Here is an 18,107-nt window from a genome sequence, read left to right as displayed (position 1 = left end):
TCACAGACCTGAAACATTAACTCTGCTTCTCTCTCCGTGGATGGATAAGATACAGGTTCAATACATTCTGGAATAAAAAGGGGATGCTTTAGAGCAAAAATTAGTTTTTATTTTTAAAAAGGACTACAGTAAATATAGGGAGAGTACTTAGCAGGATGTGGAAGAGCCACTGCGTTGAGAACATTAATGGGCCTGCAAGTAGAAAGGATAGAGGATACAAGTAACATCCCAAAAATAGCTGCAAACCAAGAAATGGATAGGAGAGAGGAACTCGAGAAAATTACAATCACCAGGGAAGCGGTACTGAGCAAATTGTTGGAGCTGGGTCTGACAAGTCCCCAGGTCCTGATGGACTTCATCCTAGGGTCTTAAAAGAAGTGGCTAGTGAGATAGATAATGCATTGGTTTAAATTTTCCAAAATTCCCCAGATTCGAGGAAGGTTCCATTAGATTGGAAAATAGCTGATGTAACTCTTTTATTCAAAAAGGGGTAAAAGGTTATTGGGGTAGGCGGGAATGTGGAGTTGAGATTACAATCAGATCAGCCATGATCTTGTTGAATGGCGGAGCAGGCTCGAAGGGCTGAGAGGCCCACTCCTGCTCTTAATTCCTATGTTTGTATGTATGTCTTGCAGAATATTGAGGGAGGAAAAAAAGGGACTAGTCATAATTTAAAAAAAAATTTCAGAAATTGAAATCACACCAAATGAGTAGACGGCAGGAAATGTTACATATCGGTTCAAGAAAAGGAAAACTGATAAGCCAGGAAATCATAAGCAGTTGAGTCTCATCATGGTTACAGATCAATTATGGAAACAATATTAAGGGATCTAATTAGTGAATGCTTAGAAAGGCATGAGTTAGCAACAGGAGTAGGCCTTTCAGCCCATCGAGCCTGCCCTGCCATTCAATACGATCATGGCTGATCATCCACTTCAATGCCTTTTTCCCACATTATCCCCATATCCCTTTCTGTAATTTGTATTTAGAAATCTGTCAATCTCTGCTTTAAACATACTCAAAGACTGAGCTTCCACAGCCCTCTGGCGTAGACAATTCCAAAGATTCACAACCCTCTGAATAAAGAAATTTCTCCTCATCTCGGTCCTATGTGGCTTCCCCCTTATTTTCAAATTGTGTCCCCTGGTTCTAGATTCCCCAATCAGGGGAAACATCTTACTTGCATCAATCCTGTCTATCCCTTTATGTATTTTGTAGGTTTCAATGAGATCACCTCGCATTCTTCAAAACTCTAGAGAATACAGGCCCGGTTCCCCAATCACTCTTTATAGGACAGTACCGCTATCCCGGGAAGAAGACTGGTTGCATTCCCTCTACGGAAATAATAGCCTTTCTTCTTTTGGGCCTCCTTATCTCGAGAGACAATGGATACGCGCCTGGAGGTGGTCAGTGGTTTGTGAAGCAGCGCCTGGAGTGGCTAGAAAGGCCAATTCTAGAGTGACAGGCTCTTCCACAGGTGCTGCAGAGAAATTTGTTTGTCGGGGCTGTTGCACAGTTGGCTCTCCCCTTGCGCCTCTGTCTTTTTTCCTGCCAACTACTAAGTCTCTTCGACTCGCCACATTTTAGCCCCGTTCCTAAGGGGACCAAAACTGCACACAGCAAACCAGGTGCGGTCTAACCAAGGTTCTATACAATTGAAGCAAGACTTTGCTACTCCTATACTCAAATCCTCTTGCGATAAAGGCCAACATACCATTAGCCTTCCTAATTGCTTGCTGCACCTGCATGCTAGCTCTCAGTGACTTATTGACGAGGACACGCAGGTCCCTTTGCACATCTACACTTTATAATCTCTTACCATTTAAGAAATACTCTGCACATCTGTTCCTCCTCCAAAGTGGATAACCTCACATTTTTCCATATTATATTCCATCTGCCATGTTCTTGCCTACTCACTAAGTCTGTCCAAATCCCCTTGAAGCTGCTTTGCATCTTCCTCACAACACACATCCCCACCTAGTTTTGTGTCATCTGCGGACTTGGAAATATTACATTTGGTACCCACATCCAAATCATTGATATATATCAGGGAGAGTCAGAAGGATTTGTCAATTAACATGTTGTTCTTGATTTAATCGTATTTTTCATAGAAGATTACAGAACGTAAAAAGGGAACGTAGTGGATGCTGTATATATGGAATTCCAGGTGGTGTTTAATGAGGTGCTACACAACAGACTTGCTGTGAAAATTAAGAAACATGGCCTGGAGTTTCTGCTAGTTTTCCACTCAGATATCACTGCACTCAATGCGGAATCTACCAAGATAGATTGTGCAAGTTTAAATATAAGATAATCACTTATGCACTTGATCTTTTCGCTGACTCGAAAGTCATTTTGCCAAAAGCACTCATCGTCCACAAAACTAGCCATGTCCCCAGGTAGGCTTGGCGAGTTTCTGCCTAGACCACCCATCCCAGGATATTCATCATATTTTTTCTTAATCGTTCATGGGATGTGGGCATCGCTGGCTAGGACAGCATTTATTTCCCCTCCCTAATTGCCCCTGAGAAGGTGGTGGTGAGCTGCCTTCTTGAACCACTGCAGTCCATGTGGGTGGGGTAGGTACACCCACAGTGCTGTTAAGAAGGGAGATCCAGGATTTTGACCCAGCGACAGCGAAGGAACGGCGATATATTTCCAAGTCAGGATGTGTGGGGCTTGCAGGGGAACTTGCAGGTGGTGGTGTTCCCATGCATCTGCAGACCTTGCCCTTCAAGGTAGTAGAGGTCACGATTTTGGAAGGTGCTATTGAAGGAGCCTTGGTGTGCTGCTGCAGTGCATCTTGTAGATGGTACACACTGCTGCCACTGTGCGTCGGTGGCGGAAGGAATAAACGTTTGTGGATGGGGTGCCAATCAAGCGGCCTGCTTTGTCCTGGATTGCAGTTAGAATTTCAGCAGCACAGATTCCTGTGGTCCCATTAATCCATGTTTATTGACCAACAGTCAGTTGAAGTTTCACTTAAGTCTATTTCTTACACTGATACCACAATGACTTTAAATTAAGTTTAAATGAGTTCAAATTCAGTCAATTGATCTGGCCTTCATACAGAAGACTTGTGACCAGCAGTCAATTGAAACTATTTATTGGCCTATTTCTTCAGCTGAAACAATTATTTAAACACATTTTCAGTTTAAATTAATTTAGTTCAGTCATAGGAGACGCCATTGATCATATGCCAGTATTTATCACGTTTAATTATGCCGATTCATGAAAGATTCTATGTTCAGGATTATGCTAACGGGTTTGCACAGAAACCTGGATGTAACTTCACCTCAACAAAATTAGCACAGTTCAGGCTTTTATTTCCGATTGCACCCCTTATGGCCACGATGGATCAGGAGAGAAATGAGTAATAACTGCATTAAAAGGTGCTAGGCAAATACAAGTTATTGTTAGACATCCACTCCTTCTCACCATTTCTATTATTTCATTTGGCCTCTGCTACTAGCTAGCAGGGCAGAAGCAGCAAGAATTTGTTGAGCAAGGGGAGGGATGGGGGTGGATAATTCCCCTTAGCTGAGGGAAATTAAGTGTGAACTCATGCTCGCATCGGGGAGGAAATCCCTGATATATCCATTCACCTGCTCACTTCGAAAATTCATAGATTCTCAGTGCTGTGCTTTTTACCTGAAAGACTGATATTGTTTGAGATTTCAATGTGTTTCGTGAGTATATCAGCTCATGTGTTAGTTCCAGTCCCATTTTACTCAAGTGATCATGTAATATTACATTTTCAGTACTACTTATTTTTAACATACAATACTTAGATATAGCATCTCAGTGGCTCTATGATGAAGCTAAGTACAGTCCAAAACTTGTCACAAAGCCATGGAAAGAAAACTGAAGTGTGAGATCCAAGTAATTGGTCGGGCTAAAAAGAGAAAATGCTGAAAGACTCAGCAGGTCTGGCAGCTGTAGTGGACAATGTCTATGGATGTTATTTGTATGACTTTCAGACGGCATTTTATAAAGTCCCTCAGAGTGTTGATTCTCATGAAATTGAAGACAAATTATTGACTTTGTTAGGAAGTTGTCCGAGTGCCTGGAGACAGAGCAGGTATAATGGGCAGGTACTCTAATAGGCAGGATGTGACTAGTGCTGTTCTGCAAGGATCTATACTGGGGTCTCAACTATTCACTGTATTACTAATGACAGATAATGGGATAGAAAGCCACATATCCAAGTGTGCCGATGACACAAAAAGATAGGCAGTATTATAAGCTGTGTAGAGAGAGCGCACGCATGAGAGCATATGCGTGTGTGAGAGAGAGAGGGAGAGGGAGAAAGAAAGTCTTGCATTTATATAGTACCTTTCATGACCACCTGATGTCCCAAAACCCTTTTACAGCCAATGAATTGCTTCTAAAGAGTAGTCACTGTTGTAATATAGGAAACAGCAGCCAATTTGCACACAGCAAACTCCCATAAAAAGAAATATGGTAATGACCAGATAATCTGCTTTTGTGATGTTGACTGAGGAATAAACATTGGCCAGGACACCTCAGCCGAAAGATGGCACCTCTGGCAGTGCAACACTCCCTTAGTACTGCACTGGAGCGTCAGTCTAGATTTTTGTGCTCAAGTCCTAGAGTGGAACTTGAACCCACAACCTTCTGACTCAAAGGTGAAAGTACTACCAAATGAGCCACAGCTGACACTTAAAAAGGAAGGAAAGAGGAAGGGACAAGGAGGAACAGAGCACATATTATATTGCTCATTTAATTTTCAATACTAAAACTACTTAGTCGCATATCAATGCATCTTGTATATGGTCTTGGTCTATTTATCCTCATCTCAACAGCAACAATGAACACAACTAAATACTATGCACCCCAACTTCAAATGTTTAGAGGCCATGCAAAGATAAACAAGAATAAATTTAATGTTGAGAACACATAATTGACAATGAATCAATAAGCAAAAGACTGCAAGAGGCATTGAACATATTCATGTATTCAGCTTATTTAATTTGAGATTATTTATTGAACATTGATCTAAACTGGCAAACACAATATCCATTATATGTCCATCCCCACTTAATCTTCTGCGCTCATCTAGGTTTTTATTATCTATGTTGCTCTGCCTCACCTGTTGCTTCTCCACTGCTGCTGTTAAGCTGCAACTAGATGTCCTCTGAACACCATGTGTCTTTGTGCACCAATAGTGGACAGAAACGGAGTGTTCACCAAGGGCAAGAGATAAAAATCAGTTTTTTTCCCCGAGATTAGCTGTAGTTATTTGATCAAATAAATTGAAGACAGTCCATGCACTGCACAGTTGCAAGGAGTTTTGCTAATGCCCTCATTCCACAGAGCTGTATATACAACTATTTACTAAGAAAGTGACTAGGCTCACTGGAGTGATGCAAGAATACAGGAAACTTTAAAAATTGAGAATATTAGTTATGGGGACACACTTAAAAGGATGCCTATGTCTTATTTATATCAGGAATACCAAGTTGAAGCTTTAATTAAAACAAATGGATATCCCCTTGGTTTTAGCAGCAGCAACATATGTTGTTCTGATCAGTTTTAATTTCTCTAAAGGCTACATATTAAAAATTTCCCAAATATAAAAATTAGATTTTTAAACAAATGAGTGTTCAATTTACATCAGTCTACTGGAAAAATTATTACTTTATATATCTTACATACCTCTAACATATTGTAGATGATGTAGAGTTTGATGACAGATTGTCCTCTAATGAGATGGTACATCATGGAATAATCCACGTAGTGCATCATAACAAAGCAGATGACCATTATAACTGCCTTGAGCATGTCACATACCTGAGCAGGTTGTAGCAGTCGTCCATCACTGAGAATGAAATTAAACAACATTTATTTTCAGGACATCCCAGAAATATAAAATTAGTTTGAAAGAGACAGTGAGGTTGTTCAGCGGTAATTATCAACTTAATATACCATTAAAAACACTGTAGTGACTCCTGACAATGTAGATCTTCACAGAGTGATAGCAGACATCAGTGCGTGCGAACATTTGACAGTATGAATGCACTCATGTGCACGCTGACGTCACCACGCAATGACATCCTCATCCCTCAATGGTTATGAATACTGCCTCCATTCTCCCCCCGAACAGTATCCCACTCCCTCCCGCCATTCTCCCCCCCACCCCCAAACTTCCCACTCCGGACTACTCGCCGCTCCAGCCCACCTCGTCACTTCACCCCCTTGGCCGCTCACACCTATCCTCGCCGCTTCCCACCCCCCTCAGCCACTCGCCTCCCGTCCCGCGGCTTCTCCGGGCAGTGAGCGAGCAGCCAAGGAAGGGAGGCACAGAGCGATCAGGCAGTCGCCAGAGGGAGCGGCAAAGAGAAGCAAAGATGGCAGGAGAGAGCTGTTGGTGGTGGGATGGAGGCAGAGTTCGCAGCCATTGAGGAGATTTGGGCTTAATTTATTTTGTCAAATTGAGTAGTGCTATTTTTATTACTGGCAGCTGCCTGAGATGTCGCAGACAGTGACATTTCTGTCAAAGAGGCTGCATTTGTGCATGTGCCAGTACTGCGCCACCTAATGGTTGCGTTGTCAGCAAACGCAGCCGAAAAACACAGCTATACCACATTCAACAAGGTGCAACTTTTTCAAGGTTTTTTTTTTTACAGGGAGACTAATAGTGTAAAAGGACAAGTTCTCACCAATTCAGTGACTTCTAATTGTTTGCAGTTTGAGGGTACTTCAACAGCGCACCCTATGCTGAAGTATGCCAGCAACGTCTGGATTTCTGTGTTTAACTAGGTATGTACGATCTCTAGAAGTTGCTGAGAGTTTCAGAGGAGTAATGACGGCAAATGCTGACAGCGTCACTATCATTACTACTGCAAAATCTAGGCCATTACAATTGAGAAAAATTGAAAGAAAAAGATTAAATGAAAGACTGAGCGTTTATACAGCAGCTTCCACAACCTCAAGCATCCCAATGTGCTTTGCAACCAATTAAGTACTTTTTGAAGTGTGGCACTTTACAATGTAGGGAAACGCATCAGCAATTTACACACAGCAAGTCCAAAAACCAGCAATGAATTAATGATCACATAATCTGTTGGGAGGAATTGCATTTGCACACTGCTGTGTATTCAGCCAAAATTTAAAACCTACTATGGACAGATTTAGAAAGTTCAACTGAATACCATTTTGAAACAGGTGTACTGTAAAAGCCTGTACATGGCTGTGTTTTGTGTTTTTAGTTTCCCATGGCACAGCTTTTTAAAATTATTTTGCAGTTTTAATTAAACAGCACAGGTGACATTTTTAAAAAACACAACTTCAATTTGAATTACACAATTTCAAATTAAGAGACTGTATACCTTATTCACTGTAAAATATAAATTTTCTGGCTTCGGATGTGCCATTTCAGGTCCCAATTCCCTCAATTATTCCAGCGACAAGTGATGGGGAGGGTCCATGTAAATACCAGAACCACTCAACTCACCTGGGTATCATTTGGTTTGGCCTGGAAAATGATCAGTTGCTGCCTGACCCCAGTAAAATACTACCAACAAATGCCAATGATTCCCACCTGTTGTAGTGATTGGTGCTCCTGAAATACTTTTCTTTTAAAATGGAGAGCGCATGGGTAATGGGATTAGTTTGAGTAAAAAAGGAAAAACTGTTTCCACGGGTTGGTAACCAAAGGTAATAGATGTAAGATAATTAACATAGTTAGGAAACTGAGGGGAGACAAGGAGAAATCGTTTTACACAGCAACTTGCTGTGATCTGGAATGCACTATTTTAAAAAGGTGGTGGAAGCAGATTGAATAACCTGCAAAAAAGAATTTGATACATACTTGGAAAAGGGGAGGACGGTACTAACTGGATAGCCTTCAAATAGCCAGCTCAGGCATGATGCGCTGAACGGTCACCTTCTGATGAAAGATCAACAACCTGAAACATTAACTCTATTTTTTGCTCCGCATATGCTGTCAGACCTGAATATTTGCAGAATTTTCTGTTTTTATTTCAGATTTCCAGCATCAGAGGTATTTTTCTTTTATAGTATTGGCCTCCGTCTGTGTTGTATGATTCTATGAACTCAACATACAGAAATACCCCAGCCTATTGAGATGTTTGAGGTCAGACTGCTCCGGCGACTGAACAAACTGTCGGCTTATGCACTACTGTGCAGATGAAAATTGACACAGCTCTCCTAGTTGACCTCAACTGTTCAAACGATCTAGTCACTTGTACAAGAATAAGCTACCACAAGAAAATTAACCACCTTCTTTACATTCCACTTAGCATTTCCCATATCAAGTAATGATCATCCAGGTAACTTAACTGAAAAAGACTGTCCAGTTAGTGGGCACTTTTGAATTACGGCCAACCAGGAACTGAATTGGGATTCTACAAGATAAACACAGATGACAGAGGCATACATTCTACATGAACACATCCACCCAGAATTTCTATAGTCCATATTTTGCAGTCAGCAGTGACGGAGCGATGCCTACGGTTCACCTCGCTGAAAAATGCCCACAAAGTTTTCATGGGCTTTTCAGCACAGACATGCTCAAATCCAGGGTGGCACACTCTGTCTGTGATCAGGGGAAGAAACAGCAAAGCTCTTCAACCAGATTTTAGAATCTTCATTGAGCCATGCAGAGTCTAAACTAGAAAGTATAAATTAGATCTAATTCATGTACAGAAAGGTAGAATAAAGACTGGGAAAGATGGCTGGAATTAAGAGTGATAAAAGAGACAGACAGAAAAAGGGAAACATTTTATTTTAATTTAAAAAAAACTGACACTTGACAGAATGAGACTGCACATTTGTAAAATTACATTTTCAGGGCCAGAGAGGTTGCTTAGCAATATTATGACACCATTAAAAATTCACTTACTCTTGACTCCCTAACTTCTTATGGCGGTTTTAACGAGTAACTAGGAGGCAAGTACCACAAGTTCTTGCCATTCTGTGCATTTCAATACTGAGTCCATCAGTGAAGACTGTTATAGAGCACCCTGTGGAGGAGCAGGATATCTCTGACAGCTACTTCTGGATTTCCATGGCTAATACACATATGCAGACGGCAGAAGTTACAGTCTGATCTACTCCATTATGCTGTTAGCCTCGCTATTATCCATGCAAAATCTGGCCCATATGTTCCCCTCCATCATCCAACTGTACCTTCAATAAATATATACACAGTTTCTACTCCTGTTAAGAGAAACTATGCAAAATGAAGCTGTATTCAAATTCCATTTTTAATTTCTAACTTTCTAATAAATTCTCTAATTCTAATTTCTGGGTAAAAACCAACTTAAAATATAAGCAATATCTGTAGTACATCAACACATCAGTTGGGTTATAACTGTCAACATAGCCTTGAACTGTTCTAAATCTTCTCCAGGATACATCTATATGTTCATTCTTTTCTACACAAGAAATAATGTAGTTAATGTTATGCCCTGAAACCTTGAAATGAGCTAATAGTTACTGTAAAACAAGAGTGGAGGCCATGGAGGATGTGCTGTAATGGCCAAGACCAATATCAAGGAAGTTCTTCTTGTACCACAGCCAACATTTTTTCTTCATCGACCACACAAAAGAAATCTGATCATGATCTCATTTCTGTTGTGGGACCGTGCTGCAAAAAAAAAAATTGGCTATTGCATCTCTCTACATTATAGCAGCAACAGCAGTACTTCTTTAGCTGCAAAATGCTTTACGGCACTTAAGGTTATGAACGGCATATATAAATGCAAGTTCTTTCTTAATACAACAGGAAAGATCTGGTTTTTGTATTCTCCTAATTAACTAGTTCTTCTATTGGGGGCTCAGAAGTGTCAGAGAGGTATTGCATTAAGCACATGAAAACAATGATTAATTCCTGTAAGTGAAACTGACAGAGGAAAAGTCAAATACATTGGTAGCGTAACTCAACAGCAATGTTCCCTCTAAGCTGCGCGACCACACAGCAACTCAAAAATTCCTGTGCAGAAGTATTCCTCTTTAAGTTACAATACATCTGCAGCCATGCAAAGAATTTAAAAGGCCAGTGAACTTAAAACAAATCGCCTGTGCTCTGCGAAAAAAATAGGGGTATATGTTGCCCAACAGCCTTTTTTGGTGTAGCTTCTGAGAGAAGGACCATACAGATCAAAAGCATTTGAAAGGATAGGTTTTTTTTTTAAAAAGCCTACAAATAGATTAAAATGGGAAAATCTTGAGAACCACAATAACTGTAATATAACAAAACAAACTTAAATTGATGCTCGAATTATTAAAAATGAAAACTTCAGAAGCAAGAATGACCAAATGCAACAAGGTATTTCATAGCTTTGACTTTTTGGAAAAGACCAATTGGTTCATCAAGTCTGTCCGATCCTGAGACATATAACCTGAATGCACCATGATCCAACCACCACCACACAATATCCTCGAAAAAGCAACAAAGGGGGAAATAAAACATACGCCAATTTAGAAGACAAAAACTTTGGGAAATTCCTCTCTGATCCTGAAGGCAAAGCAAGCAAGCTCTTGGAAGCTGTGATTATATATCACTGATGCCAGTTAGTCCACATAACTTCTATAACTCAAAATGACTTTCACACTCAAGTATTTGTCCAGTTCCTTGTGAAAATTTGCAGTATATTCATTCAGTGCATGTACTGATGACTTATTGCAAATGCTGACAATGCTGCAAACAGAAGTACCTTCAGACATCGAACCCAACTCTATGCATTTCTGATGCCCACAGTCCTCCCCTGCTTACCTAGATCAAATAATCTGTCAATTCGAACAAAATTTAATCCTTTCATTATTTTTAAAGGACTTCAATCATATTCCTTTGTAATCTGGCCATTAATTGAGTGGCTCCTTTTCCATAACCCCTGCCATGCAAGTGGGCCAAGATTAGGCACAGTATTCCAGATTCAGCCAAGCCACAGTCTCAAAAGAATTGTACTCCTAGTTTTATATTTAACTATATTTAATCCTATTTATTTTTACAACAGCTTTGCGACACTGGTCATGGGCCTTCAATATTTTGTGATTTATAATCTACACCACAGCCTTAAGCAGGCAACCTCGCATGGCATTTAGAATTACCTCAGCCAAAATAAATCACACCACATTGTCCATATTAAAAAGCACTGGCCAAGCATGGGTCTATTTCCCCAATGAATCTGCAGATCATTTATTTCATGCAAATTCCTAACTCCCGTACATATCTTCATATAACCAGCAAACCTGCCTTCACCATTAATAATGAAGAGCAATGGACCCAAAAGAGATCCAGGCAGGACTGTGCTACTGACTGATACATACAGAGCTGATACCATTAGTCTATCCTGTGTATAGACAAATCTAACAAATGCTCTACCCAAATTAAGATCTACCCACCAATCTCAACATGTAATCTCACTTAGTATTCTTCGACGTGACATTTATCAAGATTATATAATATCTGCCAGACTTCCATTGTCCATTAACTTTGTAACTTGTTTAAAAAAATTTGATCACGTTAGCGACCTTCTTTTCCAGAGGCATGCTGAGATTCTCTTAAAAACCTCTGCTCTTTCTAACACATTCCTAATTATACTTTTGAGCAACTGAAGCTAAACTAATGTCAGCATTCCGAAGGGGTCGTTCCCTCCACGACACTCTTGTCCACACCTCCATTACCCCCACCACCTCGTCCCCTTCCCACAGCACCTTCCCCTGCAATCGCAGGTGGTGTAATATCTGCCCATTTACCTCCTCTCTCCTCATTATCCAAGGCCCCAAACACTCCTTTCAGGTGAAGCAGCAAAGTACTAGTAGTACTTTCAATTTAGTATACTGTATTCGCTGATCACAATGTGGTCTCCTCTACATTGGGGAGACCAAACGCAGATTGGGTGACTGCTTTGCAGAACACCTCTGCTCAGTCCGTAAGCATGACCCCCCGAGCTTCCGGTTGCTGGCCATTTCAACACACCCCCCCCCTGCTCTCATGCTCACATCTCTGTTCTGGGGTTGCTGCGGTGTTCCAACGAACATCAATGCAAGCTCGAGGAACAGCACCACATCTACCGATTAGGCACACTACAGCCTGCCGAACTAAGCATTGAGTTCAATAATTACAGAGCATGACAAGTCCCCCTTTTTATGCTTAGTTATTTTTTTTATTTTTTTCCCCCTTTTTTATTTGGTTATTTTATTTTAGGTTTTTCAGTTTGTTTAGTTTGTTTCCACTGTGCTTATCCACTGTTTTGGTTTTGTGTTTTTTTTAATGTTTGTGCTTAGAGAGTTCTGTGCTTTACCATTATTCACACCCTCTCTGGACTAACTCTTTGTCTTTCAGCACACCATTAACATACATTTCGCCTTTGTTCCATGGCCTTCTGGTCAGTTATTCTCTGTGACCCTGTCCTATCAACACCTTCACCTTTGTTATCTCTTGACCCACCCCCGCTTTACTTGCTTAAAACCTTTTACATTTCTAATATTTGCCAGTTCCGAAGAAGGGTCTCCGACCTGAAACATTAACTGTTTCTCTCTGCACAGATGCTGCCAGACCTGCTGAGTATTTCCAGCACTTCTTGTTTTTATTTCAGATTTCCAGCATCTGCAGTATTTTACTAGTTTTCTAGTTTGACTTACTGTCCCTTTAAATACAGGCGCACATAGGACTTTCTCTACTGCATGGGAACAATCCAAGACATCAGTGAACTGTTAAATATACAGGTCAGTGGTTTGTATAATATAGCGCCTTTTTTAAAAAAAGTAATGGCATAATAGCCAAGTGCTTATAGTACTGGACTAGCAACCCAGAGGTTCTGTCATTCTAATTCATGATATTCAATGCATTCACCTGTTAGCTAGCACCAGAAAAACGATCATGAAATTTGCCACATTGTTGTAAGTACCCAACTGGTTCACTAACATCTAACAAATTGAACCTGTTACCCTTTTTCTATCTGACCTACTCCAGACCCACACTACATGGTTGACTCTCAATGCCCTCAGTGCAATTAAAGATGAACTGTAAATACTGGCTGGCTGTCACCCATATCCCAAGGACCATTTAAAAAAAAAAGGAAATAGTCATGGCCTGCAATTCGATATGCTTTAAAAGGCTTAATTCTTGCAAGGACAATTTATTTATTTATTTTTAGAGATACAGCACTGAAACAGGGCCCTTCGGCCCACCGAGTCTATGCCGACCATCAACCACCCATTTATACTAACCCTACACTAATCCCATATTCCTACCACATCCCCACCTTCCCTATATTCCCCTACCACCTACCTACACTAGGAGCAATTTACAATGGCCAATTTACCTAACAACCTGCAAGTCTTTGGCTGTGGGAGGAAACCGGAGCACCCGGCAGAAACCCACGCGGTCACAGGGAGAACTTGCAAACTCCACACAGGCAGTACCCAGAACTGAACCCGGGTCGCTGGAGCTGTGAGGCTGCAGTGCTAACCACTGCGCCGCCCCTTCTGCATCCATTTCACATATTCAATGATAGCATCACCCCTATGCAATAGCATTGGCAATACAGATCATCTTCAAGAGTGAACATAGGAACAGTAGGCCATTCAGCCCTTTGAGCATTCGCCACCATTCGATAAGATCATGCCTGGATCTGGTTGTGGTCTCAACTCCACCTTCCTATCTGTGCGCCCCCACCCGCCCCCCATAATCCTTGACTCCCTTATCTTTCAAACATCTATCTACTCAGCCCTGAATAAATTCAATGACCCAAATTCCACCGTTTTCTGGGGAAGAGAACGTCACAGGCTAAAATTTTCTTCTTATCTCGGTCTGAAAAAGGAGACCTCATATTTTTAAACAGTGTCCCCTAGTTCTAATCTTCCCAGACGAGAAAATATCTTCCCGGTCTCCACCTTATCAAGTCGCCTCAGAATCTTATATGTTTCAATAAGATCACCTCTCATTCTTCTAAATTCCAATGGGTAAAGGCCCAACCTTTTCAACCTTTCTTCATAAGTCCTTCATCCCAGGAATGAGTGGAGTGAACCTTCTCTGAAATGCCTCTAATACAATTAGATCCTTTTTCAAATAAGGTGACCAAAACTGTACACAGTACTCCAGATGTGGTCTCACAGAGGCCCTGTACAGCTGCAGTAAAATTTCCCTACTTTTATATTCCATTCCCCTTGCAATAAAAGCCAACATTCCATTTACCTTCCTAATGACTTACTATACCTACATATTAACTTTTTGTGATTCATATACCAGGACACCCAGATCCCTCTGTACCACAATATTCTGCAATCTCTCTCCATTTAAATAGTATTTCTATTCTTCCTGCCAAAGTGGACAAGTTCACATTTTCCTAACGTTATACTCGATCTGTCAATTTTTTTGCCCAATTAACCTATCTATATCCCTTTACAGACTCTACCTCCTTTCAACAACTTACTTTCCTACCTATCTTGGTGTCATTGGCAAATTTAGCTACCATACATTCAGTCCCTTCATCCAAGTCATTAATAGAGATTGTAAATAGTTGAGGCTCCAGCACTGATCCCTGTGGCACTCCATTAGTTACAGCTTGCCAACCAGAAAAAGACCCATTTATCCTTACTCTCTGCTTCCTGTTAGTTAACCAGTCCTTTATACATGCTAATATGTTACCCACCACACCATGAGCTCTTATTTTCTGGACTAACCTTTTATGTGGCACCTTATCGGATGTTTTTTGAAAATCCAAGTAAATCACATCTATGGGTTCCCCTTTATCCACCTTGCATGTTGCTTCTTCAAAGAACTCTAATAAATTAAACACAATTTCCCTTTCACAAAACCACTCTGCCTGATCCAGTTATGATTTTCTAAGTATCCTGCTATAACCTCCTTCATAATGGATTCTAGGCTAACTGGCCTATAGTTTCCTGCTTTCAGTCTCTCTCCTTTCTTGAATAAAGGTGTTACATTTGTGATTTTCCAATCTGTTGGGACCCTTCCAAAAGCTAAGGAATTTTGGAAGATTCTAACCAATGCCTCTACTATCTCTGCAACCACTTCTTTTAAGACCCTAGGATGCACACCATCAGGTCCTGAGGATTGGTCAGCCTTAGGTCTGTTTTCCCAGTACCTTTTCCCTGGTGACAGTGATTGTTTTAAGTTCCTCCCTCCCTTTCATCTCTTGATTTACAAGTACCTTTGGGAAGTTCTCCAAGTCTTCTACAGTGAAGACAGACACAAAATACATGTTCAACGCTTCCGCCATTTCCTTTGTTTTCCATTATTAATTCCCGAGACTCACTCTCGAGAATCAACACACTTACTCTTTTCCTTTTTAAATATTTCTAGAAACTCTTACTATCCATTTTATATTTCTAGCTAACCTTCTCTCATACTCTAATTTCTCCCTTTTTTTTTATGAAGTCATCCTTTGCTGGTTCTTAAAACCTGTCCAATCTGCTGACTTGCCACTAATCTTCGCGGAATTGTACAGTGTTTCTTTTAATTTGATACTATCCTTAACTTCCTTTAGCCACGGATGATACATCCTTCCCAGAGTCTTTCTTTCTCACGCTGAGTTTTAATAAATTTCTCCTTAAAAGTCTGCCACTGCATCTCTATTGTCTTACTTTTTAACCTAGCTTCCCAGTTCAATTTAGCCAACTCTGCTTTCATTTCCTTACAATTACCTTTATTTAGGTTTAAAACACTAGTCTAAGACCCACACTTGTCATCTTCAAACTGAAAGTGAAATTCTTTCATGTTATAATCACTGTCACCTAGCGGTTCCTTTACTACAAGGTTATTGATTAATCCTGTCTCATTGCACTTACTAGGTCTAGAATAGCCTGCTTCCTGGTTGACGCTAAAATGTACTGCTCTAGGAAATTATGTAATCATTTAAAATTCAGTCCTGTCCAGGGTCCTGCAGAACCCCTCTATGGCCTGAAATAAGCCTTGATAGTTTTCTAACATTGCTTAAAAAAGCCTTGCTATCAGACACAACTATCCACTAAAATAAAAGCAAAATATTGCGGATGCTGGAAATCTGAAATAAAAACAAGAAATGCTGGAAATACTCAGCAGGTCTGGCAGCATCTGTGGAGAGAGAAGCAGAGTTAACGTTTCAGGTCAGTGACCCTTCTTCGGAACTGGCAAACATTAGAAATGTCAACGGTTATAAGCAAGTAAAGCAGGGTTGGGGCAAGAGATAACAAAGGAGAAGGTGTAGATTGGACAAGGCCACAGAATAGCTGACCAGAAGGTCATGGAGCAAAGGCAAACAATATATTAATGGTGTGTTGAAAGACAAAGCATTAGTGCAGATAGGGTGTTAACGGACTGAAAATTGAACAGCAGCAAGTACAAACATGAAAAAAAACAGTGGGTAAGCAAACTGAACAAACTGAGATGTAATAAAAATACAAAAAAAATGTAAAAAATGTAAAAAAGAAAAAAATAACTAAAAATGAAAGTAAAATGGGGGGCCCGTCATGCTCTGAAATTATTGAACTCAATGTTCAGTCCGGCAGGCAGTAATGTGCCTAATCAGTAAATGAGATGCTGTTCCTCGAGCTTGCATTGATGTTCACTGGAACACTGCAGCAATCCCAGGATAGAGATGTGAGCATGAGCGCAGGGGGGAGTGTTGAAATGGCAAGCAACCGGAAGCTCAGGGTCCTGCTTGCGGACTGAGCGGAGGTGTGAAAACTTTACCAACTTTGCTTCCAATTTCCACCCTTCTCTCACCTTTACATGGTCCATCTCTGACACTTCGCTTCCCTTCCTCAACTTCTCTGTCTACATCTCTGGGGATAGGTTGTCTACTAATATCCATTATAAGTCCACCGACTCCCACAGCTACCTCGACTACACTTCTTCGCACCCTGCCTCCTGTAAGGACTCCATTCCATTCTCCCAGTTTCTCCGTCTCCGACGCATCTGCTCTGATGATGCCACCTTCCATGACAGCGCTTCTGATATGTCTTCCTTTTTCCTCAACCGAGGATTCCCTCCCACTGTTGTTGACAGAGCCCTCAACCGTGTCCGGCCCATTTCCCGCACCTCTACCCTCACCCCTTTCCCCTCCCTCCCAGAACCGTGACAGGGTTCCCCTTGTCCTCACTTTCCACCCCATCAGCCTCCCTATCCAAAGGATCATCCTCCGCCATTTCCGCCACCTCCAGCGTGATGCCACTACCAAACACATCTTCCCCTCCCTTCCCGTCAGCATTCCGAAGGGATCGTTCCCTCCGCGACACCCTGGTCCACTCCTCCATTACCCCCACCACCTCGTCCCCTTCCCATGGCACCTTCCCCTGCAATCGTGGGTGGTGTAATACCTGCCCATTTACCTCCCCTCTCCTCACTATCCCAGGCCCCAAACACTCCTTTCAGGTGAAGCAGCGATTGACTTGTACTTCTTTCAATGTAGTATACTGTATTCGCTGCTCACAATGTGATCTCCTCTACAATGCGGCACAGTGGCGCAGTGGTTAGCACCGCAGCCTCACAGCTCCAGCGACCCGGGTTCAATTCTGGGTACTGCCTGTGTGGAGTTTGCAAGTTCTCCCTGTGTCTGCGTGGGTTTTTTCCGGGTGCTCCGGTTTCCTCCCACAGCCAAAAGACTTGCAGGTTGGTAGGTAAATTGGCCATTATAAATTGCCCCTAGTATAGGTAGGTGGAAGGGAAATATAGGGACAGGTGGGGATGTGGTAGGAATATGGGATTAATGTAGGATTAGTATAAATGGGTGGTTGATGGTCGGCACAGACTCGGTGGGCCGAAGGGCCTGTTTCAGTGCTGTATCTCTTCTTTTGGGCCTCCTTATCTCGAGAGACAATGGATACGCGCCTGGAGGTGGTCAGTGGTTTGTGAAGCAGCGCCTGGAGTGGCTATAAAGGCCAATTCTGGAGTGACAGGCTCTTCCACAGGTGCTGCAGAGAAATTTGTTTGTCGGGGCTGTTGCACAGTTGGCTCTCCCCTTGCGCCTCTGTCTTTTTTCCTACCAACTACAAAGTCTCTTCGACTCGCCACAATTTAGCCCTGTCTTTATGGCTGCCCGCCAGCTCTGGCGAATGCTGGCAACTGACTCCCACGACTTGTGATCAATGTCACACGATTTCATGTCGCATTT

At 41.6% G+C, this 18,107-nt stretch overlaps 1 protein-coding gene across 2 annotated transcripts in view; it reads right to left on the bottom strand.

Moving 5' to 3' along the window:
• Positions 1-18,107, bottom strand: part of LOC137373080 (transmembrane anterior posterior transformation protein 1-like) — a 189,203-nt gene that overhangs the window by 130,663 nt on the left and 40,433 nt on the right. For both annotated transcript variants that reach the window (XM_068037933.1, XM_068037943.1), the window contains exon 4: positions 5,680-5,842. In XM_068037933.1, the coding sequence (XP_067894034.1) occupies positions 5,680-5,842 (163 nt within the window). The remainder of the gene's footprint in view (positions 1-5,679; positions 5,843-18,107) is intronic.

Source organism: Heterodontus francisci, chromosome 1 (genome assembly GCF_036365525.1).
Source record: "Heterodontus francisci isolate sHetFra1 chromosome 1, sHetFra1.hap1, whole genome shotgun sequence".
Taxonomy (NCBI): Eukaryota; Metazoa; Chordata; class Chondrichthyes; order Heterodontiformes; family Heterodontidae; genus Heterodontus; species Heterodontus francisci.
The sequence above is the reverse complement of the archived record's forward strand: the minus strand, read 5'-3'. Positions and strand labels throughout refer to the sequence as shown.